Raw genomic sequence first — 26,969 nt, 5'->3', positions numbered from 1 at the left:
TTTGCAGTTTTTTGTTATTATCTTAGATATCATTATAATACTATTAATTATGATTTTAACCTTATTTTACATGATTTCCAAAGCATCAGTAAATACAGGTGAGCAACACAGGCTCTTGAGAGCCTCTAGTTTGAAATTACCAAAATTATTCTTCTTTTGATAAAAAATGATGCTATTTTATAATATTTGTAATTACATATTTTAAAGGCCTCAAGATAAGTCTTTTTTTTTAGAATTTAGATATAATCAGAATTAAAATACTTAAACTTTTGTTTTTGTGGAATAAGAATGCAGTTATTGCTTTATTTTAATACAAATTATAAACCGTCAGAAGATTTTAGTACTTTTTGTACAATAGGATTGGTTGTTTTTCATAAAATATGCTGAATTTTAGGGAAAAGATACTAATTTTTTGTATGCGTTGCTAAAATGCAAATATTTCTTCTCATATTTGAAATAATGCAACGTCAATTGCAATCAGTCATTATAAATGCCTTTTGATAAGTAATTTTGTATAAAATGTGAATATTTGAAGGATAAATATGCATAAACTTATGTTTTTGTTTAACAAGAATGCAATCATTTCTTCATTTAAATGGAAATTATTGACCGCCATTGGATTTTTGTAATTTTTATAGTTTAGGATTGGTTGTTTTTCATAAAATTAAAAGATTATCAGAGAAAATATACTGAAATGTTGTTCGCATTGTTTAAAATCACCAAAAGTATCCCTCTTTTGATAAAAAATGATGCTATTTTATAATATTTGTAATTAGTTATTTTAAAGGCCTCAAGATAAGTCTTTTTTTAGAATTAAGATATAATCAGAATTAAAATACTTAAACTTTTGTTTTTGTGGAATAAGAATGCAGTTATTGCTTTATCTTAATACAAATTATAAACCGCCAGAAGATTTTAGTACTTTTTGTACATCAGGATTGGTTGTGTAAGTAATTTTGTATAAAATGTGAATATACTATAATATCTAAACAATATAAGACCACCGTTGATAGTAAACTATAGTAAATAGCACTGAAATTTACTTTTATAGTATATGTATGTTCATAGTATACAGATTGATAGTAAACTTGGAATTGATAGTAAATAGCAAATACACTTTATTTATATTATATGTATGTTCATAGTATACAGAAAATGCGAAAATAATTGTTCTGTCCCCAAGTACCTATGAAAATTATGTGTAATTTAAACAGTTCTAAATGGAAGTCTTGTCTTTGACTTATTAGTTTGTCCGACGACGGAAACAATATCAGGACATCTTTATTTTCATTTTCCTCCTAAAATAACCCAAAGGGAATAATCATAAGCAAGGATGACAAATGCGACTATGTACAGTACCTATAGGACACAAAGGCATGATGATTAATTTGGAAGGAAGAGAAGCGACACACAAAATGAGGTCTTCTCATTTAATAGTACAGATTATAGATATTGATAAACTGTAAACAGCAATAATGTACAGCATAGTAAAATCTACAAATAAGTCAACATGACCAAAACTGTCTCCTTAAGGAGTTATTATCAATTTTATCGTAAATTTTTGTAATCTTTTACAAAACTCTCCTCTGAAACTACTGGGCCAAATAGAATCAAGTTTGGCCACAATCATCATTGAGGTATCTAGTTTAAAAAATGTGTCCGATGATCCTGCTTGCCGACCAAAATGGCTGACATGGCTAGAAAATAGAACATAGGGGTAAAATGCAGTTTATGGCGTATATCTCTAAAACTAAAGCATTTAGAGCAAATCTGACAGTGGTAAAAATTGTTCATCAGGTTTAATTCTATCTGCTCTGATATTTTCAAACAAATCAAACAACCCGTTGTTTGGTTGCTGTCCCTGAATTGGTAATTTTAATAAATTTATCATTTTTTAAAATTATCTTGAATATTATTATAGATAGAGATAAACTGTAAACAGCAATAATACAAATAAGTTGAACATTTCTAAAATTGTGAATTGACTCCTTAAGGAGTTATTGCCCTTTATAGTCGACAATTTTTAACAATTTTTCGTAAATTTTTGTAATCTTTCTCATGAAGATAGAGAGAAACTAAACAGACTTCAATGATTAGGAATGTAAGATACAAAAAAGACAGAGATTTTTTTCATTAATTTTATACTGGTCTACAATGTTGGAGAGTGTTTTTTGTTGAACATGCATATAGACCAAGGTGAACGACACAGGCTCTAGAGGCTCAGAGCCTCTAGTTTGTCTGTCAAAACAACTAGTTTCTTTTACAAAGTTTTTACTGAATTTCGTCATCTTCCACTGAATCTAAAGGATTCAATTTCTGATACATTATGTGTTCTGGGTATATTTTTACACACCATTTAAGGATTATAATAAGAACACACTTTCTGAATTTTTTTCCAAACTGAAAGACACAAGGTTAATTTAAGATCAGTTTTACGTGTTCATTTTAGTAAATAGTGGTAGTTTTGAAGCCAACAAATAAATATTACATTGTGTAGATGTAGAGGTGCACAACATATTGAAACTTGGTAATATGAAAATAAGAAGATGAAGTATGATTGCCAATGAGACGACTATCCACCAAAGTTAAAATGAAGTGGATGTAAGCAATTATAGGCAACTGCATGGCCTTCAACAATGAGAAAACCCATCCTGTATAGTCCGCTATAAAAAAGCTCCAACATGAAAAATATGAAACAATTCAATAGAAATAACTAACCTCCTAATTTTTAACAAAACAATTTATGAAAAAACTAATGGCCTCATTTATAACAAAACAATTTTATGAAAAACAAATATAACAGACATGAACCAGTTGTTCAGTGGTTGTCGTTTGTTGGTGTGGTTCATAAGTGTTTCTGGTTTCTTGTTTTTTATATATATTAGACCATGTAGACCATGTAGACTGTTGGTTTTCCTGTTTTTACACTAGTAATTTTGGGGCACTTTATAGCTTGTTGTTCAGTGTGAGCCAAGGCTCGGTGTTGTAGGCCATAATTTGACCTATAATTGTTAACTTTTTATACATTGTGACTCGGATGGAGAGTTGTCTCATTGGCACTCATACCACATCTTCTTATTTATATGAACCAACGACAACAACTTGACTACAAGTTTCTGACTTGGGAAAGGCACATAAAAATGTGACCTGGTTAAACATCTTTGAGAGCGCTCAACCCTCCCCTAAACTGGGACAGTGGTGTAACAGCACAACGTAAGACCTGACTATAAAAATCAGTTGAAAGCGGTTTAACTCATCAGATCAATACAAAGAAAACCTTCAAACAAAAACACAGACAGGACATGGCAGGGTATATATCTATCCCTCATCCATAACAACAAAAAATGACACTAGGTTCAGTATATCTTAGGCTCATAATAATGTTTTGTCCAAGTAGTTGGTCCATATCGAAATGGGATCACTAATAATGAATTTGATCTAAATTATAAAATGTTATAATATATTTCATTAAAAATAATTGAGGTGGTATTTTACAAATCTGATCAGCTCAGGGTGACAGGTTTTAGCATTGTTTCGATATATATTTTTCCTAATTATTAATCTTTTGTTCAAAATCCAACAAAAACCATATATATTTACATGATACACTTATTATTTATTCCAGCTGAACTACCAACAGATGAGGTGAATTATTTACGAATGATTCATCTTATATTCAGAGTGGCTTGTCCAGTTGTCCGACTGACTTTTAACCATGAAATCCAACCTGACCAGTTACCTAAAACACTCAAAAAAAAGGAAGCAGTTATAAAGAATGAATACAGGAAGAAAGATGAGATCATTAATAAATTTGAATGGAATCTATTATACAGACCTGTTACAGGTAGGATTTAAACAAACGAAAAATGAATCAGCCAGATCCATATCGTTTACAGTTACCAAGTTAGATAACAAAAAATATTGCTAGATTGAGATTCTTCTTTTAGCCACTTAAACAATTGAATTAAAGGATATTTTGAAATATACCAATAAAACTTCACCCAACAGTACAGAAAACATAAAACATCCAATTGTAAATATAAGTTTTCTACAAAAGAAAGGTGATAGGTATCTTCATTGCATGCCAACTTTTCAGTCCCTCTATCTAACATTATTTTTATACTTTACCAAGTCTAAATAACTATTTTGTCTTGTACTGAGTTGTTACTCTGGCTTCTTCAGACAAAATCATGTCACGGAAAACAATTTTATTCATCTTGACTTGAAGAGCATATTTATCTCTCAACTATTGATACCCAGTTTCAGCATACTATTTTCATTGACAGGTATAAATGTGTGCACATATATTTACTATTTCCTTTGCTTAATGGTGCATAATATTTACCAAAATATCTAAAAGTAGTCATAAAATCAATTACAATTACTACTGAAATGACGATGATCTTTTTTTTTTGAAACATTGCTATAGATCCTTCACTGTTGAGAACACAAAATAATAAACAATCACAATTACATTTACAAAAATTCTGTTACTTCTTACTCTTATCAGTTTCAATTTTATCCCAGGAAAAAAAGTTACATCGGATTGTTTTGATATAAGACTCATGATATACCTGTTGCGTACACTGGCAAACATTGAAGTTGCTGATTTATATCCAGATAAATCTGATACAGAAATCAGTGCAATGCTGTCTAGAATCGAATACATTAGAAATGATGTAACCCAGAACTGTGAAGGCAAACTTTCAGAAGATCTGTTCAATAAATACTGGGATGATATCGCACAGGTTAGAAAAAACTTCTTTCCATTACAAAATTGTATGCAGTTTTTAACCGGATTTTCGAAGTAAAAATCGGTTATTGATTAGGGGAATGTACGGCGGGCGGTTGGGCGGGCGGCTGCCAAACAGTGTCCGTTCAATAACATGAAACCCCTTTGAAGAATTTTTTTCAAATTTAGATATGTTGTGTCCTGCGTCTATATGAAGGTCAAGTTCAATTTTCACGATTTTAGCTTTTCTCGTTGTTGAGTTATCGCCCTTTTTAATATCCATAAGTGGTACTTTTTGGTGATTGAGTTAGTTCCCTTTGAACAGAAATTTTTAATTATATACATAAAGTTTGATTACACTAAGCCTCTATAAATAATTTTCACCTGTTATCAGTTTAATACTTAGCATATGGTTAAAGTCTTATCTCACAATTTAATTATATTTGGAGTGACAGATTTATTTGAAAATGTTCTGTTTTCTAAGTGTTGATGATTAAAAGCTATATAGTTGTATAAATATAGTTAGAAATTTACTGTTCATTATTAGACATTTGGAAGATAATTACAGATAAGTTTTATAGATTTTTAAAAGACATTGTATTAATGATAAATAAAATTTTGGATTTTTTTCTCTTCTTTGGTAAATTGTTTGAAGAATTTTGTGGTAGGTGTGTTTGTTATTCTGTATAAACTAGTTTTTCTGAGTGCTATATATATAATTTTTTTTGTGTGTGTTAATTTTAATTTTTACTTGATCCTGTTTGCAAATTCATTAGATAATAATCTATTTTGATAACTTAAAAAGTTAAAGTTAAGATAAGTTGCAGATCTATATTAGTTTGTTACAAATGAAAGAAAAAATATTGGGAACTATGAACTATAAATATAAAGTTTGATTACACTAAGTAAGTGATTTTAAAATGATTTTATCCTTTTATCAAGATAACATAATGTGACCATCTGATAATTGTCAATCACTCAATTATAAATGGATTGACAGATTTATTTAAAAACTATTAATTATATTTGATTATAATTTAAGATTAAATATAACATCATATCTAATTACCTCATATCTAATTTTAGAGTCTATGGTTAAATCATAACTAATTTTAGATTTACATTATTGGTTCATGGAAATAAGTTTTAAGTTATTTTCTTTTGAATAGAAATGGTTTAACTAAGAAGTATTTAATCAAAAATGGAATTCTTGGGGTTCTTTGATATGCTGATTCTAGCAATGTACTTAGATTTTTTATATTGGACCATAATAGGGAAATGTCCAATTTCAAATTTTTCAGGTCTTTGACCACATTTTTTTTGTGTCACAAACCCATGCTGTGTCAAATATTCAATCACAATCCAAATTCAGAGTTGTTTTAAGCTTAAATGTTGTGTCCATACTTGCTCAACTGTTCAGGGTTCGACCTCTGCAGGAAAATCCGGTTTGCTGTTTCTCTGACAGCCTCTTTTCTTATGTTTGTTTTACACATTGTTGATAATAGGATATTTGAATTGTTGGTTTTTATAAAAGGCCTCTTCGGGTGAATATGAAATACAACTATAAAAGTTTTTTTTGTGGAAGAGGAGCTTTAATTATAACTGATGTAGCTCTGATAAATAAGGAACAAACAAAGCAAAACGACAAAAAATGAAATTGAGGTTTCCTTTTTGTTATTCCTATTTTGAAAGATTTCAATTGATCGAATTGTCGCTAACAGCAAGATACAGTTATGTTACTGAGCCAATGTTTGCTAAATATAAAACATTGAATTATAAAAAGAAGAGATGTGGTATTATTTCAAGTGAGACAACTGTCTGCTAAAGTTATAACGAAGTTGATGTTAGCAATTATGGGAAACTGTAGGGCCTCCAAGAATGAGAAAACCTATACTGTATAGTCTGTTATTAAAGGCCCTGACATGAAAAATATGAAGTAATTCAATTCAGAAAAGTTGTAAAGTAGGAAGGTTTTTAAACTGAACTTGTCTAAAATTCTTCACTGTACTAAGTTTCTATGCAATATATAATAGTAACCTTATCCTTGTTTAGTTTATATAAGGATCTGTCAGTATTTAGCCTTAAGCAATCTTATTGAAAGCACTTTATCTCCTATCTTATTTGATGCAAAATGATTCCTTCGCTTCATATTTATTGAGGATTTCCTTAATTATTTTGCTTAATGTATATATACTGTGGATTCATTTATTTTAGTGGGTACCAATTTTTGTGGATTAAGGAAAACTTGCATGTTCGTGGATATTTAATTTCGTGGTTTTACCGAAGTCTGCATACAAGCCTATAGAAATTTGGTATTTGTTGAACATTAAATTTCGTAGTTCACCTGTACCCACGAAAGTCACGAAAATTGGTATCCCACGAATAATAATGAATCCACAGTATATATATATATTTTATTTTATAGTGCAACCTGATATTACATAATAATTCAACATATTTAAGTACATTATTTACATATCAGCCAGCCTTCAAAGACTTGTAATGCACTGCTATTAAACGCTATCACAATAATTACATGTGCAAAAAAAAGATAAAAAGATATTTAACGTAATTTCTCAGGTCTTTAAATTCAAATAGAAATTAATTGTTCTCTAATTTTTGTTATATCAATTATATAATTCCATACATATTTACTGTTAGTTGTAACAGGAACATATATATTGACGGGACTTGACACTACCTGATTGTAGTCGATTTTATCGTCGTGCCATAGTTAATAAAGATACGATACAGAAACGGACATGTGTTAAAAACGGACTCGCTATTATCCTAATAATTTCTGATATTATCAATAAAATGTCATTCAAACTAGTTTTATAGTGATGCTAGTGTATCAAACTTGTATTCTGTCACTTCAAATTTGTTAAAATCGCAAGCATTTCATCACAGAATTGTGCAGAATGCAACCAGGTAATAAAAAAATGGCGGCCATTGCCGCGATGATTTACAAATTCCCAAACTATTATAAAACACTTCACATCAAATAAATCAAACTTATTTTGGTAATTTTATATGACAAAATATATCTACTAAATGATAAATCTTGTATTTATTTACAATTAGAGTTATGTGGTTTATTTGTTGAGCAGTTCTGATAGTTTTTCAGTCAGACGCTACCAAAATCGGTAAATCTTGGGAAGTCTCAATTTTATACTGAAAAGCGTATCAGATTCATTTCCCGTTAGATATACTGTTCCCAGGTTGTAAGTAGTAAGTCTAAGATGAGTAATTCATCGTCATTTACTAATGATAAGTTGATAGATATGCGCATGTGAAAGTCAGCAAAAAAAGTGTTCCGTTTTGATAAGTACCGAGGGCACTGAATAAGAAAAATGTTTTTCGTCTATAACCGCCGAGGGAGATTTGCATGCTTTACAAAAAACGTCTGTTACCCGGGATTCCACGGTATCATCCTTTTTCAATCTCCAATGGATATGTTTCACTTTTCATTCTAGCGATTGCAGAACGTTGTTGTCTTGACAAGACTGACCTGCTTAATGTATATTGTTAATTTTAAGTTTTTGTGTACAATATTTGTCAAAGTGTTTAATATACTTCTTCAGAAGAGATGACATCATTTAACTGGGTTGATGCCATTGCTGGTTGAGGTTTCTCAGGATACTCAGGATGGTCTACCCAAGAAAAAGATAACCTTTTCTGTATTTGGCCAAACTTTTTCGGAATTTGGGGTCCTCGAAGCCCTTCAAATTCGTAATTTTGTTTTTATAATATTTATGATTCGAGCGTAACTGATGAGTCTTTTGTATACTAAACGTGGGTCTGGCTTGCACAATTTTAATAATGATATCTATGATGAGTATATTTAAAGATGAATGCAAAGTATGCATATCATAAATCCCAAATTATATTTAAGATTTATTTGAATAAGGTGTAATTCCTACATGAAACATGAGTGATGATATCATTAAAAACATCATACAGTTTTTTTTTACTGAGAAATTTAATACGATCATTGTATCAACAATTTCATGTCCATAGAATTGGTAACTGTTTAATGAAACTTTTTTCATACAGGCAGTATTTAAATTGGTATATTCACATGGTATTGCAGAGGGCAGAGAGAAGAATCTACTGATAAGTAAGTTACACATGCTGAAAAATCCGCATAAAGTATCTGCAATGTTCGACATTTTTTATCCATGTTTTACAACTTTTGAATACTATCACTACTGGACGAAAAAACAACTGTCCATACCAGTAACAGTCGTTCTAAGACTGATAATGTTTGTTAAAGTTGTAACAGTTGTTAAATATCACTGCTGCAGTTATTTTGTAACTGTCCCAACTTTAAGAGTGTTTGTCTATAACATAAATCGACTGCAACAACGCTAGAAATAACTGTCACAGTCATTAAAGGACTGATACAACTATTTTAAAGTTGTAACAGTTGATTTACAACTGTCCCAACTCAAAATACGTTGTAACAGTCATAAATAAACTGATTAAATGCCTAAAAGGTTGTCACAGTCATAATAAGACTGCTGCAACCATTTGAAAGTTGTAACAGTTATTTAATAACTGTCCCAACACGGAAAACGTTGAAACAGTCATAAATAAACTGTTTAAACGCCGAAAAGGTTTTAACAGTAAAAATATGATTGCTACAACCATTACATAGTCATAGCTAATTTATAAGTGTAGCAACTTGCAAACAATGATCGTCATTAAGATTTAAAAGTCACGGATACAAAATTTCTGACAGTCAGGGATAGGTTAAATTATTTGTCAAAGAGACACAACTATCACACCCATTTAAAACATTAATTTTAGATAGAAATTGATTTAAAAAAATATTATTTTGAAATATTTGCCGCTGAACATTTTGGTATTCCCCGCTTATTTAGTGAATGTGCTAAATTTATATAATTATTTAACACTCCCTCGCCTCTCATCTCATCGAACAAAATCGGAACCGTCACTAGATACCTGCAATTTCACACAGGACGGTTTTATTCGCATTTAAAACTACTTACAGATAAATCGAAAAAGGTTACCAAATATATGTGTAACAAAATGTATCTTTAACTGTATTAACAGTTGACAATTTTCAATATTATCTAAATAAAAACTTTTTATTTTTTTTTAAATTAGTTAGGTGTGAAATCATTCATGCATACAAGGTTGTCTTCAATACCCGTAGTTTTACGAATCACATTACTAACGGTCAATATACAGGATATACTGTAAACCTAGCGGGGAACTCCGAATATACACACTTGTCAAACTTATCCCCAAATTAAACTGCTTAATTTTCTCCCGGGGGGCTTATTTCACACACTTAATTATTTTGAGCTTTTATTTGGGGCTACATTTTTTTCCTTGCAAAATTATAAATATTGCCGTATTAACCATTTTGATTTCTATACATATAAAAAAAAAATCAAAGCTATGATGAACATTTAACGCATCTTTTGCAGCTATGGAAAAACAAAAATACTCTTAAATCTATCTAAATTTGATTTATTTTACTGTATTTTATTTTTGAATAGTTCAATATTGACTCGACTTTGTATTGTATATTGTAACGAGTGGTCTATTTGAAGTTCAAATGTCCTTGATAAATAGCACTTCGGCATTCATTCATGATTGACTGAGGTAAAAATATTATCACTCGAGATCATTCATATTTTCACCGGATTTTTCTCAACCAATTTACCAAAAGTATTTATAAATAGATGGACGTACTGTACAAGACCGACAAAATAACTAGCGCCAGTGAAAGTTGAAATGTTCAAAACAGCAAACTCGCATTGTTTCAGACAAGGAAATCAAATCTTCTTTTATTTATTCACATAACGGTTTAGGACTTGTTGTATTCTTTAGACTCCGGTCTTGTTAAATTCTACAGACTGACATCAGATTCTCTTTTGTGGTTTCAGTTGATCAGATGTCGTACTAACCATGCTAACGTTCAGTGGCGGATCCAGAGGGGGGGTCCCGGGGGTTGGAACCCTCCCCCCTTTTTTTGGACGATCAATGCATTTGAATGGGGATTTATAGTTGGAACCCCCTTTTAAAAATGGCTGGATCCGCCCCTGACGTTTATCCAAAATATTTTCCAATTTCTATTTTTTAAATTCAATTTATTTAATCATATAAATGCTTGTCCAATATTGATATATATTATTCAACCAGTAAAGAAAACTTTAACAGTTTTACTAGATGTAATGGAAATTTTAAGATGGTCACTTTTATAAATTAGGCAAATGGGTCCATTATTCTAATTATATTCATCTTCAATCAGTGATGAAAACAGTACATATGTATTACCAGCAGAACTTACATTGACTTATTTGGGCGCTCCTAAGAAAAAAAAATCATTGATTAATTAAATCATACTTTTTTTTTGGACTCACTTTAACAATGTTTAATAGGAGGATGGACATACAATAAGTATTCTGGCACTGGTCTGAGTGAAAATATATAATCTGGCTGCCTATATGTTGGAAATTAATATTCTGACCTTATCAAATTTGCCAATTCAGTTGCTTACTTCTATGTCATTGGGTTTTCGGTGAAAAATTGTCTAATTTGTAAACAAGTACCACATCATTTTATTTATTAAATAATGATCTTATTAAAAAAAAATGCAGTTCTATTTAACATTATTGTGTCGATATTTTGAGCAATTATGTTTTCAGCTGTGTATCACCATCAATGATCACTTGTTCTCCAATGAATGAATCTGTCGTAAAGTTTTCACGTGTTTAGACGTATAGATATATGTTGACCTCTAGATTGTTATTTAGTTGTTGTTGGGTTGATGTCATATAGTAGCAGTTTACTCAATTTCACCAGTTTATTATCATATGTTTTAGTCTATTTGTCATGTTTGTATTACATAGGCTTTTCACACCATGCTATATATATATATGTATAATGTACAAACATAGTCGATACATTAATTCTAATTGTACAGCCACAAAAAAAATGTCCAATTCTCATCCCTTTCTTCAGTCAGGGATATAAGTCTATAGGGTTATTACAGAAAATAACTTGCATGTGTTATTACAGATACTTTTATGAGTTGTCTACTCTTTAATCCTTAAATTTACTAAATCTGTAATAACATATGTTTGTTATTTGTAAAATAAATCATAAATATTTTTATTTTTAGTGGGCTCTAGGGAACTCTTGAAACTTTGCACAGAACCTAAATGCATAGCCTTGATAACTAACTATTAATTTAGATTAATATATTTTTCATTAACCATGGTAAATCAATGAGACAAGGCTTTTAAGTAATTAACTTAGCTGTGATAACAAGGCTTAGTTATTAAAGGCATGCAACTTATTAAATGAGACACTTGGGAATTACTGGGAAGCTTGCGCAGAACCTCATTACATGCTCTGATCATTACTTCTTACAATAAATTAAAATACATTGTAATTGAGCATGATCTACGTCTGAGCAAATGCTTTGAAGTGATGTAGAGAAGCTATAATAACACCCTTTAGTTATTACAGGCATATTTGTTCTGTAATAACATAGGTGTGATATGCATGATTGGCAAACTATGAACTGTTATATCTTTCTATGGTTAAGTATACATAAAGACAGTAGCAATATCAATAGAAATTGTATACATTTTAACAAAACTAATGATGTATATTGTCCCTTTGGAACATGTAACATACATATGTTATCACAGTTCTTTGATTTTTTTGTCCACAATAACAAGCATATGATATTTTTCTCTAATAACCCTATAGAGTTATATCCTTGACTGTTTTTGAAACCACTTTTTGTATATTTTTTTTTTCATTTCAGGTTGGTTATTTCTTTTGCTAGAAGTTTTTAAAATCATAGCAAATTAAAACCCCGAAAATATGCTTCCACACATAAATATTATAACTAAATTATAACAAACATGACAAACAGCTCACTAATAGTGCATAATACATGTATGCCTTTGTAATGCTTATTGTGTACATGGTGTATATTGAAAATGTTGCTAAACATCTTGGGATATATATTTAGAAGGCATTTATTCAAAAGCAGATAGAATGGATTTGTAGAAAATCATGAATAAGGGCAGAAACCTGTTAATATTGGATCACCTATAAGTCTTTGGTAAACCATAATACATTTGTCATCACTCATGTTTCAACATGTTCAATGGGTCTGTAAACATGATAAAAATGGGAGACATCAGAAATTATCATCAAGGAACAATTTTTTCAAATTCTAAACATGCTTAACTGTAACTTTGAGGCCCTATATAGCTTGCTGTTCAGTGTGAGTCAAGGCTCTGTGTTGAAGACTGTACTTTGACCTATAATGGTTTACTTTTTCAAAATTTTTGACTTGGATGGAAAGTTGTCTCATTGGCAATCATACCACATCTTCTTATATCTATTAACTGACCCAATTTTATTGCCAACTGATTATTTGTTGCTTTTGTATAGAAATCAAACTTGGGTTTCTCATCTAAACTTGTTTACATTGTGTTACATCATCCAATATGGCTAGGCCTGTTATAGGTTTTTCATTATCATGATTATGTGGTACTGATTTTGCTCATTGTTGAAGGATGTGCAGTTACTAACAATTACATCACATGGTCTACAGTTGATGGTTGTATCATTGAAAATCATACCACATCTCCTTATTCTGGTTATTGTACATTCATGACATTATACATGTTATACAAGACTACAATATTATCAAATGAATTATAACAATTGTTAATAGTTGTCCGACTTTTGTTAACAAAAAGCAGCTATAATCAACATGGTAGAGATGATCAATGGTGATGTAACAAGAGTGACTGTGCACATGCTGAAATGTCATATCTGCTTTGCCTACATGTAAAATTGAATTAATGTTGAATGTAAAAAATGTAATACATGTATGAAGGTTTTACTACATGTACAAGTATCACATAAACTTTCCATTATCAATTACCTTTGAAAATGAAGTCATGGTCAAATTACCCATGCCAGACAGATGATGTACACCCTACAAATAGTATCTGTGAAATAGACTTAACATCCAAACCATGAAAACTAAACATTGCCCAATGAAACATGAAAATGAGGTCATGGTCAGATTTAAAACCTCCCAATCAAACTTGTACTTACGAAAATATCCAATACGCCAAAAATAGTGATCCTATACATGTCATGCATTATGCATGTACATGTACATGTAGTTTATAGCGTCTGAGAAACATTGGGAAATAGACCAAACCACAAAAACTAAACATTGTTCAATGAACCATGACATTTTCATTGAGGTCAAAGTCTGATGCAAGTCTTGCAGTCAGATATATTCACCTTAATTACAATCATTTCATACACCAAATATAGTTGACCTACCATTCCTACTGCTTGTAGTATCTGAGAAACAAACTTGACAAAGTAACTGAAATAACCTTAAACACTGATCCATGAAATGAAGTCAAGGTCAGGTTAACCTTGCCTGACAGACAATGAGACATGTAGACCTTTCAAGATACCTATATATATATATATAGCATATAAATTTATCCAATTACTCATTATGCATGTTATACATGTAAGAGAGTATTTCACTGTATGACTGTTCAAACAGTAATATATTTCTCAAACAGTCAGTGAACCATGAAAACAAGGTAAAGTGTAACGGACAAGTTACTAACAGAAACTTCATAACATAAAGAAGTATCCAGGTCTTTAAGCTTCTAAAATGTACCTAGTGAAGCTTTATACAAATAGGTTACGCTGTAGCCGCTGCCAGATTGTAATACCTTTTTCTTGCATACTTCAACTTTTGTTGCAGGCGGGACAATAAAATTATACTTTGAAGTACATGGTTTATTTGTTTAATATGCTTGGGCACTAATTTAGATTTTTATTTAATTCTAATTCAGACTTAAAGTACAGCAGGCAGTCATTTGACACTAAACAATTGTGACGGACTACGAGAGACCCTCATGGGTGGTTAAGGTCTTTTTACACACCCTGGTGGTAGTTAACAATTGCAATGCCAACATAAACTTCAGATGCGATATACATGCACTGTTTTGTAAATTTCACTGAAAGTGAAACTAGAAATTCACATTATCCAAATTGTTATTATATTAAAATGACTGATTATCCACTAAAGTATTCATGAATTCAGATATGATGCACTATTATTATTAATATTCACTGAAACTATGAATTTTCATTATTCATGTTATTCCAAATGGCTATTTCAAATGAATAATTATCCAAGGTATTCATGGAATTCAGATACAATGTATGATTGCACTATTAATATGCACTGAAACTATGAAATCTTGTTATTCCAAATTCATTATTGATATACCAAATGTATAATTATCATGATTATCCAAGTTATTTAGTCATCTAGTACTGTGGTCCTCCTTTAATACAATTTGTTAGTTTCCTATTTGTACAATGCACAATTTTTTTCTTGTCCAATTTAATCCTAACATCACAACATGCACAAGTCATCACTCATCATCATCATGGAATAATGCTGCAAGTGCTATTCAATATTTCCAAAAACGATAAATAACTAGCACAAAATAATGAATTAATCCACTGTTTCACAATTTGCAGCTATAAGAGTGACTCAGTGACATCTATATTTCCAAAGTGCACATGTAGCAGGCTTCATATTCTAAGTGGGAATCATGCTCAAGCCAATATGAATCTACAAAAAAAAATATACATTGAGACTAAAGTACAGTAAAATTTTAACTAACATAATACTATATACATTGTACGGTAGAAGAAAGTCAATTACAATAACTGTATTTACCTAGATGAAAACTAGCAATCCTCATTTGATTGACAAAAAATTTCTAGGACTTATACAAATATATTTTTAAGTCCCAATTTTAAACAAGAAGAATAAATCTCTTTAGGGGGTCTAAATTCTATATATGGTGTTGTCTTTTTTCCTACATTAATGATTTTTTATGTGTGACTGTGTACTTTCATTGAAGGGTTACTGTCTTATTGAGGCTCACATCATACTTTATTTCATCAATTCTTTAAAGTCAGACATCATGGACATAGCTATTCCTCTCTAAAACACAACAGGTTATTGCTTTTGTTCATGTTTATATGAAATAGATTGATACTACAGAGAAAAGTTTAAAGAATGAAAAAAATAATTAAATGAATAAATGCACTGTTACTATATAGATGCTATTGACTTTCCCTTTGTCGAGTGCATATAATGAATAAACCTTTGTGATGTAAATGTAGAATCTTTGTCCTAAGGTTAATCAGGATAATATATTTACTGTTCCAAGGCTTAACCCTTCCTGTTAATGTTTTAAATCCTTGAGTTTAATTTAACATCTTTTGTGTTACCCGGTATACTTTTTACTTATTACAGCTTGTATTAAATAATGCTTTGCAGCTCAAACAACACTTTCTTTATTTTATTTTAGTTATTTACCCAATTTTATTTTGATAAATCAATACTCGGATAACTTTTAAAATATGCATTTTTTGTATTCAAAATAATATTATATCCTGCTGTTTCATATTTTTCTTAAATTATAATTTATTTTAAAAAAATTATCAAAATTTTGAAGAGGACAATTATAATTTGTGGACATCATTATAAAATCATCTTCAATATATACCCATGACAGTTTAAAATTCCTCCCCAAGGCAATAAACTATTGTGTGTCTTAATCTGTATATTAGCTATAGCATGTATATAAGAATTCCTGATTATTACCTATCCAGTGTTAACATCCTGATTATTACCTATTTTAATGTCACATTTGCATGGTCATTAATTCATGTTCAGTAAATACATATATTTTAATTATTTATTTTGAATTTGAATAAAAGGTATTTTTAAACTAAATTATTAGACATACAATGCAGTTAACACAGTAAATTTTATGACAACTTACTAGATAATACAATATCTATAAAAAATATTTTGAGCTTCATAAAATACTTTAAAAAAGTTTACACCATGTTTAGATAAAAAAAATATGCTTACAGATAGATTTGTTTGTCATGTTTACCCCACATATTGAATGTTAAACATAAAATAATTATGTAGAAAAGGCAAAAAATCTGCAGTCAGATGTGAATGCACATGATGAAAGGAGATGTGGGATATAATTATATATCAATGATGCATCAACCCAACAGTAAGGCAACAATAAAGTAACCAAAACACAATTTAACACACAAATTTGACTCATGAATAGAAAGTCCTTTAATCATTTTAATGGTGGAATAAATAAAAAGACCCTTGAATGTTACTACTAGATAACATTTATGGCATAAATGAATTTTGACTAACCATGCTACAGGGCACAATTTATATAAAAATTTCACATGAAAATATATAGTTCAGGTTCAAAGTATTTACAAATGTATAGTGATTTAATATTCTAAGTTAAATCTAAAAAGAATATAGTTATGATGCTAACTTTGCTCTTTTAATATGTTTTTTATTTCTTTTTAACTTAAAACCATGTACATGTAGCAATTAACATGATGAAATATTTATAGATATTGTATTCATTGTAATTATTCATTTTGAGAAAAGATGCAACAACCTCCACAACCCTTGTTCAATATGAATCCTTAAGTACATGATGAAACAATTACTAATTGAATTAGCACATTTTGTTTAATCAACTGTGTTTAAATGGCAACTGTTATGACTCTGTGCATGGTTTCAGGAACATTAATTTAATAATATTGTTTTATTTTGATGATTAATGTTATTTTGAACCATCTAATAATACATGTATTCACTTTCAATGCCTAATATATTATCAAATATATTCATGTTTTGTTGTCCATGATTTGGGAATTATTTTAGAAATTGAATGAAAATGCATACTTCATGTACTTGCTAAATAAGTCACTAAAATGAATAATTTTCATAAAATTTTATGGTCATATCATATGTTTTTGTACACCGTCATATTAATTTGTACTATGCATGTTTTTTCAATGGAAATTGTGACGTCACAATGCATTATTAATAGAATGAAAACTATCAGCTGATAAAGCAAAACCAGGAAAATACTTGTAATCCAGCATTAGTAACACAATTATATGGATATGTACATGTAAGGATTGGTTGGTTGTTGGTTATAAAAAGTCCAGTGACAAGTATGTCATGCAAATTTAAGACTAGAGAGTTAACAATACATTAACATACAATATGTACATGATGTAAAGGTCCGGTAAAAGGCCATCCCACACAACAAAAGTTAACCAATGCCCCACATGTTAGAGTTTAACAGTAAGACGATGAAGATCAAGAGTAACTTTTTTTATTCCCTTGACCTTGTCACCCTTGGGGTGATGTATGTAAAGTAAATAAGGGATTAAATGACATACACATGATAAAAGGGGGAGGGGGAATGGTGTCATACATGAATTTCAATGATGCACAACTTTTCCAAGCCCAAATCCTAACTTTGCCTTGGAACATGCCATTATGCACGAGTGTGGTGATATAGATCGTCGATTCATAGCCTGTCTGTAGGAAGAACAAATGTGCACATTTTCCCTTCAAAATCTTGGATCCATGATTATTCGATAGACATGCTTTAAAATATTATTCATTTCTACTCACCGATTGTAATTTCCAGCTCAGCTTATATTGTACATGTGGTCTAACACCTGTAGTTTCCTGTGTAAAATATAGTTTGCCGACCTGCAGGTCCAGTTTGCCGACAAGAAAATAAAGAGGGTAAATCGTTCACGGTGAAGAATTGTTTTCCGTTTTTAATGAAACTTGACAGATTTAATTAATTATTTTTTTTTTATTATCGGAAATATCCCCCATGGAGAGTAATTCAAATTAAAACTGTTTTATTATGCTGTACAATATTGGTAACTTAGTCATATTCTTTAAATTTACTTCAGGTACACCGACGGTACATTTTCTATTCCGCAGAATTTATCAAAACTTTTTCAAATATAAATTTGAATGAATTCATTAGCATCTTCTGCAATAATATTAAAACTCCATTTTTAAATAAAGGCTTCTGGTATGTAAAACCAGTTATGAACAAATCTAAATAGATAAAATAAAAAGTAAAGTAAAGATACCTAAAGGAAAGTCAAACGCACATGTCAAAAATAAACGGACAATGCTATGGCAATAAACGGAAAACGACAAAAGACAAACAACGATCGCAAAATAAATAAATAAAAAACAAAACAAGTCAACAACCGCACAATAGATAATAATAGTATAAATTATGGGCTATTTCACAACTATATCAAATCTTGAGAGCCGGGTGAAACTTTTTTTTTTTTTTACACTGAGTTGCTACCGTGACGCTAAAATATTTGTCGACTGCAACAACCTATGAAATGTTTGTTTTAAACATTTAACGACTGTAGCAACGTTTTAAAATTTGTAATAAACATTTTATGACTGTAACAACCTTTAAAAAGTTGTAACAAACATTTTACAACTGTCCCAACTCTAAAAAAGTTGTAACAAACATTTTTTGACTGCATCAACGTCTGAAAAGTTGACCCAAACACATTTCAACTGTCCCAACTATTAAAAGGTTGGGACAAACATTATACAACTGCCACAACTTTTGGAAAGACTGTAATAAATAGTATTTGACTGTGACAACCCCGTAAACCACTGCAACAGTCCTTAAATGACTGTTGATAACATTTTTTGATTTTCACAACCCATAAAAGTGTTGGGACAGACATTAATCAACTGTATCAGTTTCTTTGACAGTCATCTTCAGTCTTCCACAAACTAAGACAGTTGTACAACGACTGTTACTGGTATGGACAGTTGTATTTTCGTCCAGTAGTGTATAAACATGATAAAACCACTGTACATGTACTTATGCTACAACAAGCACTCATTCCAAGAAAAGATTTCTTGGTAATTATATAAACAAGACGTATTAGACGGAATCTTCCTTTGAAATTTCGATATGAAAAATTACAGGTTCATTAGGGTAGTCAATTACTTTTAATCACAATGGATTGATTGATTCTTGTTTAATGCCACTTTCAACACTATTGTACTATTTCGTGGCTGTAATTTTTATTGGTGGAGGAAGCCAGAGTGATCAGATTGAACCACCAACCTTAGGTAGGAAAACTAACAATCCTAGTCTGAATTAAGATTGAAGTCGAGTGCACCTGTCCGTTGCAGGATTCGAACTCACAACCTCAGTGTTGACTGGCTAGTGATACAGTAGTTGGACTACTTTTTTTAACCCTCAATGTTACTGCTTTATCGTACAAAAAGAACCTGAAGCATTGAATTTTTGTTTCTTTTTTCTATTACATTTTTCACCTTTCATATTTTGAGCCTGCCAATATTTCTATTTATGTTTTGATCAGTAAATGCATTATTTGTGTACTAGGAGACTTTTTTGTAAAAGCAACTCCAATTATTTCTGAATCCGAGAAATGTCTCTCAAATGTATTATTTTGTTATGTGATGATTTATATGAATGAATATTGTTAAAATTGAGTTCAGAATAAGTTGAAGCTATCAACTATTAGATTTATACATTTTGATATGATATCATGATCTGTACAGATTAATGTAAGGTTTTGTCCTGTCCCAGGTAACTTTAAATTGCATTTCTAAAAAAAAAATATCAAGATTGTGGCACCTCAAATCAACTTCCAACAAGTTGGACGTGAGTTCAAAAAAATTACTTATAAAGGTGATATACTAAAGAAATATTTAATGTGTCTTAGTGATTTTGAATACTGACTTATTTCATCTGCACTTTTTCATATACAAAAAACACAGATCAGGCATTATTTGGAATGACTATCAACTCTGGAAAATACATTTAATTGTAAAAAAATTTGCTATTTATTTTTTAAAACGTTTTCAAAAAAACAATAACTTAAAGACACAGATATTCAGACAATATTTATGCACTTGTTAGAATATGTCTTTTATATATGACATCTTGCATGGTCCAGAGCTCCAGATAAGCTGCGTATTTGCGTGATCACGCAATAAAAATAATTAAAAACCCAATGCAATTGCCCATTGCAGGGTTCAATAACCCAATTAATTCAAAGGAAAACCCAATTATATGCCAAAAACATGGGTTCTTAACGTTTTTATTCGCTATCGTTTGCGTTATTTACCCTTACTTGATTACAGTCGTCGCGTAAATCTATTTTTATAATATTTATAATTGGAAATGTCCTTTCGTTCTAAAAATAGAGCCCTGCATCAAGTAGCTGTAATGGGTCCCTGTTGGAATTTTCCGTTGCTCAAAAGGTACACGTGTTTATGAAAACATTTCGATCTTCTAGGCGTTTATCCAATTAGCGTGTGACATGCTGTCATATTTTTTCGAATTGCTCGGGATTTATCATAACATACAATGAATTAAAACGAAAGTAAATGTCCGGTAAAAATATTGAATAGAAGCATGTTTTCGGCTTCTTTTTGATAGCTGAGGGAAAGTTATGATTATAACAAGACTCAGCTAGTGATTTTAGGAAGCGGCCATTGAACGCACGGGCGTGTTTGTGTATCCCGCAATGGTGGTAAGTCGTGCACTTAAGGACATTTTTTATTTTATTTTTCTGTGGACTTAGCTTTGTTTTTTTATTACTGTGTATTGTCAAGCTTGGTTACTCATAATTGTTTCTCAGTCACTGAATGTACGATGTTGTTCCATACTGGAGTAGCTGCGGAACCGTAGCTCTCAGGTCCTTATGCTATTTTTTGACTATTTGCGGACCCAAATAGTCAAAAAAAAAACATGAGGACCTAAGAGCTACGGTTCCGCAGCTAATACTGGAGTAGCTGACCCGGTTTGTTTACATTCAAATTCTAATGGCTTCAAAACCACGTGACACATTGAATCGTGATTTCCAATCAAATTGCGCTATTGTCAATTAGGGGATTTTTTAGTCTAAGGCAATTACATTATTTGTTTTTATGATATTGCTTTGAAATAGTTTGCAATAAATTGGGGGTTTATTCAATAGGAAACCTCATTATCAGCCATGAAATTCGACATCAATGGAATTTTATATGAATATTTACTTATGGTCAAAATATCGATCTCTTTATATTGAACCAAAATTTTTTTTTATGAAAAACATATGAATATTTTTTTTTATTAACCTACTCTATATTCCTGAACAAAAATATGGCATGATTATCGTTTGTTTCCCAAAGTTTTTCTTTCAATTTGGATGGTTTTTTTCGCGGGAAAATCGCGTAAGACGTAAGGTGCTTGCCATTTTGAAATTCTTAAAAATACGATTTGCTTGGCCTGTTCGGTCTGCAATTAAGATTGATGACGCTTAATGGAATGTAAACAAAGCAATAGGGGCCGGAAAAGGGATTTTCTAAAGTTCTGGAATGTTTTTAGGCATTCGGAAGTCAGGTTTGAAACGGCCATTAGAAAATTGGCATTTTGTACAATACTTTAGAAAAACAATGAAAACATAACTTTAGAAATGTTTTTTTATTTAGAAGAGTAGAAAAAATGTATTCTGCACTAATTTTGTACGCTGGTATTAGCGTAGTGACGTCAATGCGGAGTTTTCCTGTGTGATAAGTACAATAACAAAATCCGAACGAACCAACATTATGACCGATTATAGACTACGGTAGGATACCATAACGAGAACATATTGCTAGAGCGATAAACACGGGGTTCTGTCAAAAACGAAATCAGTTGGAAAAAGTGAAAGGCCAAATCAATTATGACATATGTAGTTTGAAAGCATCGGAAACCAAAAGTTCTGATAAGGGACAACTTAACCCAGATTTATGTAAATTGAACTAAACGAAAACAGTTTATATATTATTTTTTTTTTCATTTTAGTTGATGAGTGAATTCACATATCCGTTTTTTACTACGTCAATGCAGCTTGACACTTTCTTTGTTTTGGTCTAATTGTTCTAGATGCTTAAGATAGTTGTCTTATTGGCAAGTGCAGTATAACATTGTCATTTAGTCATTTATTTACTTGATGTTGCAGAATTATTTGTAAATTTAAGTTGAATGTGGTCTCCGTCATTATAAACCACCCTATAAACCTCAAGGTTTTGGGGTATATCTTAAATCTGGAAACTACTTTAAATAGATTAGACCGTTGGTTTTCCCGTTTGAATGGTTTTACACTAGTAATTTTTGGGGCCCTTTATAGCTTACTGTTCGGTGTGAGCCAAGGCTCCGTGTTGAAGACCGTACTGTGACCTATAATGGTTTACTTTTATAAATTTTGACTTGGATGGAGAGTTGTCTCATTGGCACTCATGCCACATCTTCTTAGATCTACTTAGCCACACTTACCACAACTATAATTAAACTATAGGGTGATCATATGGGATCTAGAAAGGCAATTAGTTCCTGTCCAACTAGTGACACCAGCTGCAGTTTACATAAGTTTTAAGAAAATACAAAACTGACAGAACGTCTAAAACGGGACACAAATTAAATATACAATTGCTCGTCAGTGAATAAACCAAATAAAACAGCTAGCACATATTCTACAAAGAAACACATTTAAGATGGAAACACATCTGGGGTTGATATAATGTGGTTATAACATGCCTAAATATTGAATATTGTGTTGATGAAAAAACCCAATACATTAAGGAGCTTGGTGGTGAAAAACCCAATTTGATATTTGCTTGAGGGGTGAATTGGAATTGATAATGCAATTAAAAAACTTTATCACCCAATTACATAAAAAAATGGTGGGTAAAAACCCCAATTTGTGAATTCTTATCTGGAGCTCTGATGGTCGCTTTTTTCGTTACACCATATATAGAGAAATTTAGAGGAAAGCAAGAAAATTTGACGTTCATTTGAAATTTGACCAATGAAAAACTGCATTCAAGCCATACGTTGTTAAAAAAAAATATTAAAAAAGTAATCGATCAGGAAAAGTTCAAATTGGGTAAGAATTAGAGAAAAGATTTCATTTCTAATTCGAATGGATTTAAATAATTTGCTTATACATTTTTTTTTGGCTGAAATTAATTATATCAAACTGGTGACGAGTTAATTATTCATAATCGTATAAACAAACAAAGCAGAGCTATCAATCATAATAATTTAGACTGAAAGAGTATATATATATATATATATGATTTTCTCTCTCTTTGAGGGTCAGTCTTAATTTGGAGGAGTCGGGTGTGAATGGTTGATGTGGTTTGTTGTACAGTTTCGTATTTTTTTTATGATTCTTGCTATACATATGATGTTATATATTGTTTTTATTATTATTTATTCAAGGTAGACTACATATGTTGAGCTCAATTGATTTAGACAAACATAAGATATGTAGATACATTGATATGTCTGGAACATATCCTGCTACGATACTTCAAAAAATAATATCTGAATATTGCACATTAACGGAACAAACAATAGAAGGCATTCTAAGATCGGAAAAACATTATCTGTATCATAAACGATTCGTAACAGAATCATGTTGTGTATGTAACGCCAATGATGTGCTTTTCTGTACGTACACCAAAGTAATTCCAGAAAGGCTGTGGGACATCATGTATGAGTGGAAAGAGGATATTGATTCACATATCTGTCCATCTAATCTAGAAAAATGCTGTGAAAGATTTATTCCTAAAATGATTGATAAGTGTGATTTATCAGTGACTGTACCATTGGTGCTTAACATTCCTGATATGTTGGCATTTGTAATAAATCGATTATACGTGAATTTCGATACGTTTCTTATGAATAACAAGCATGCAATATACCATTCCATGGAGAAAAAAAGGTGTTGTAATTGTGTCAAGGATCCTACTGAAAAAATATTATTCAATAAAAAAGAATGGAATAAACTATTTAGAAAGGAAGATAGTGTATCTTGTAAGATTTCCCCTAAGGATTATTGCTGTAAGTACTCTGTGATAAACAATATTAAATTGTCAAACGTTGACGAAATATTATTGTCCAAAATTTGTCATGTCACAGGCCCTATTAGTGTTCTTAATCTGATTGGACAAGATACGTTTTTATACTTTTTAAACTGGACTGTTGATGAACAAGCATTAAGTGGGGCAATAACAGAACTATTGTATGTGATAGAAGATGAAACCTTTCGCAATGATATGTTACAACGAATATCATCCTGCAACCTTCATCAACTGTATGAGAATAATGTAAAAGTTGATGTACCGAGATGGATTTCAAAGCAATTGCAAAATCACAAGGTATGTTTTAATTCTTATCAAACTGATTATAAATAGTATTATTTTATTGTCAGTTAAATACAATTGCATATTATAATGTAGTTTTTGGAACATTTTCTATACTAATAGTCTATATTGAATATTAATGCTGTTATACAAAGCTGATGTTAATCTGATTTTGTAGGCAACCTCAGAAACACTGTTCCCAATGTTTGTATTCGATAAAGGTATACTATGTTTATTAATAATGTTTAATTGAGAAATGAAGTTCAAATTTATGAAGTAAAAAAGACTGTTGTTTTCATTGTAACTTTGACGATTGTCAGTTGTCTACATCACGGTTGCAATTTCTCTTTCAGTGTCGATGACCATATGCATGGTTTCATTGGTCATTTGTTTCTTATGCTATTTTTTTGTACTTTCAAACATTAATTTTTCGCTTGACACCAGTAAATAGGCTCAGCAAGTATGATTGTCTTTCTAAGTTCCCCCTAAAAAACATGATATTAAAACATTGTTGAACTTTTTAGCATTGTGGGTTATCACCATTCTACTGTCAACTGTTAATCATGAAATTAAAACAGGACAATACACCTTCAACACTGATATTGACAAAAAAATCCAACAAACTAATTTGTTGGCAATAATTTATGTTAAAATATAAAAATGAATGACACTGATTTCGATGCTAATCTTTTTTCCAAAACCAATTACCAAGTACACATCAGACAACATATTTACAAAGAATATTTAATAAAATTATGTGAGCATCAATCAATTAGAAGCAATATTAGTTTATGGATGTTTAATTCTCATTATTATTAAGATACAAATCAAATTACAATCAAAATAAGTGTGAACAGCTTTTACTAAAAAAGGGACATTCTTGTAATTGAATAGTTTCCGAATTTGGATCTTCTTATTTTTTTATTCTTGGTATTTATTTTCACCATGTTCATATAACAAGTTATTTGATTCGTAAAATTTGTTTTTTAGTTCTTATCTGTGCATAATTTTAAACCAACGAGGGAATTTTCATTAGGTAGTTTGTTTTATGGGGACGGGAAATTTACTTTGGGATTTGTTTTTTAAACCATAGCTTATGTTTATAGATGATCTTAATGTGAAGAGTCTACAGATTCCAACAGATTTTTCTCTACCTAATAGAACGTTAGTACAATTTTTTTCATAACAATATATATTCATGATAATTGTTACATATGGCATAATTTAAAACTACAAATAAATAAATACTCACTATATAACACACTTTTGTTGCAATTTGTAAGTAACAAAAATGCTTTTGTAATACAGTCCTTTATGTCCATTTAAATGAAGAAGAAAAAAACATTATATGCAGTGTCGATGAAAACGATATAAGATCTAAATGAAAAAGACTTCTATATTAGTGTAATTCAATTTTTTTTCAACCGTTTACTACATATGTTTTTGCGGAAAATCTGTTTATTTATTTGTGGTGAAACAGTGTTTTTCTTTTCAAGCATCTATCTCACGCTGTTTACCTGCAATCAATTGAGGAACCTTCTCCAAATATTTCTTTTCGAATTTTGATATGATGTTCATGATGACAAAATCGATATTGATTATATAGATAATTACTAGAATTATGGAGCAACTGTCTTTTAAAGAAGATAGCACTATGTATTGTTTTGTTCACTAATAAGAGTGCCGAAAAAATGGTGATCAATTTTTATTTTGGACACCTACATTTGCATATCAAGAGTTATTCTCTTTGACTGATTGAAAAAGTCACGATCTGTAAATTTAGTGCGTGAACACATCATCAAATACCATTAAATTATATTATGTGGTTGTTGAGGGGCGATTTGATAGAACCTATCAATACCGCTAACATTCAAAAGCTATCGTCTTTGATTACTTTGATAAAAGAAAGAAAAAACAGATATACTGTCATTTTGACAGCATGTTGTCTTATATACGACGTGATGCAAGCAGCAATTAACAAATCAATGGGTTATTGGTATGTTTGTTAAGGTTCTGTATTTGTTCTTACAGTACTTTGTTTTTGTTTGTAGCAAATAG

At 30.5% G+C, this 26,969-nt stretch overlaps 1 protein-coding gene across 1 annotated transcript; it reads left to right on the top strand.

Moving 5' to 3' along the window:
- Window positions 1-4,642: 4,642 nt before the first annotated feature.
- LOC127722281 (uncharacterized) lies at window positions 4,643-26,969 on the top strand. Its single transcript, XM_052229173.1, has 6 exons — window positions 4,643-4,748; window positions 8,789-8,852; window positions 23,986-24,926; window positions 25,090-25,132; window positions 26,018-26,075; window positions 26,963-26,969. The coding sequence occupies exons 1-6, from the start codon at window positions 4,647-4,649 to the stop codon at window positions 26,967-26,969; spliced, it is 1,215 nt and encodes a 404-aa protein (XP_052085133.1). The 5' UTR covers window positions 4,643-4,646.

The sequence above is a fragment of the Mytilus californianus genome, unplaced genomic scaffold (genome assembly GCF_021869535.1).
Source record: "Mytilus californianus isolate M0D057914Y unplaced genomic scaffold, xbMytCali1.0.p SCAF_12, whole genome shotgun sequence".
Classification (NCBI taxonomy): Eukaryota; Metazoa; Mollusca; class Bivalvia; order Mytilida; family Mytilidae; genus Mytilus; species Mytilus californianus.
Note: the sequence above shows the minus strand (reverse complement) of the source record. Positions and strands in the feature narration are given on the sequence as shown.

What these genes read in the sequence shown, in the direction of transcription:
- LOC127722281 (XM_052229173.1), top strand. Translation starts at nt 4,647, where the DNA reads ATGCTGTCTAGAATCGAATACATTAGAAATGATGTAACCCAGAACTGT. An exon ending in ACTGGGATGATATCGCACAG is followed by an intron (nt 4,749 to 8,788) that starts GTTAGAAAAAAC and finishes TTTTTCATACAG; the next exon opens with GCAGTATTTAAATTGGTATA. An exon ending in AATGTTTGTATTCGATAAAG is followed by an intron (nt 25,133 to 26,017) that starts GTATACTATGTT and finishes TTATGTTTATAG; the next exon opens with ATGATCTTAATGTGAAGAGT.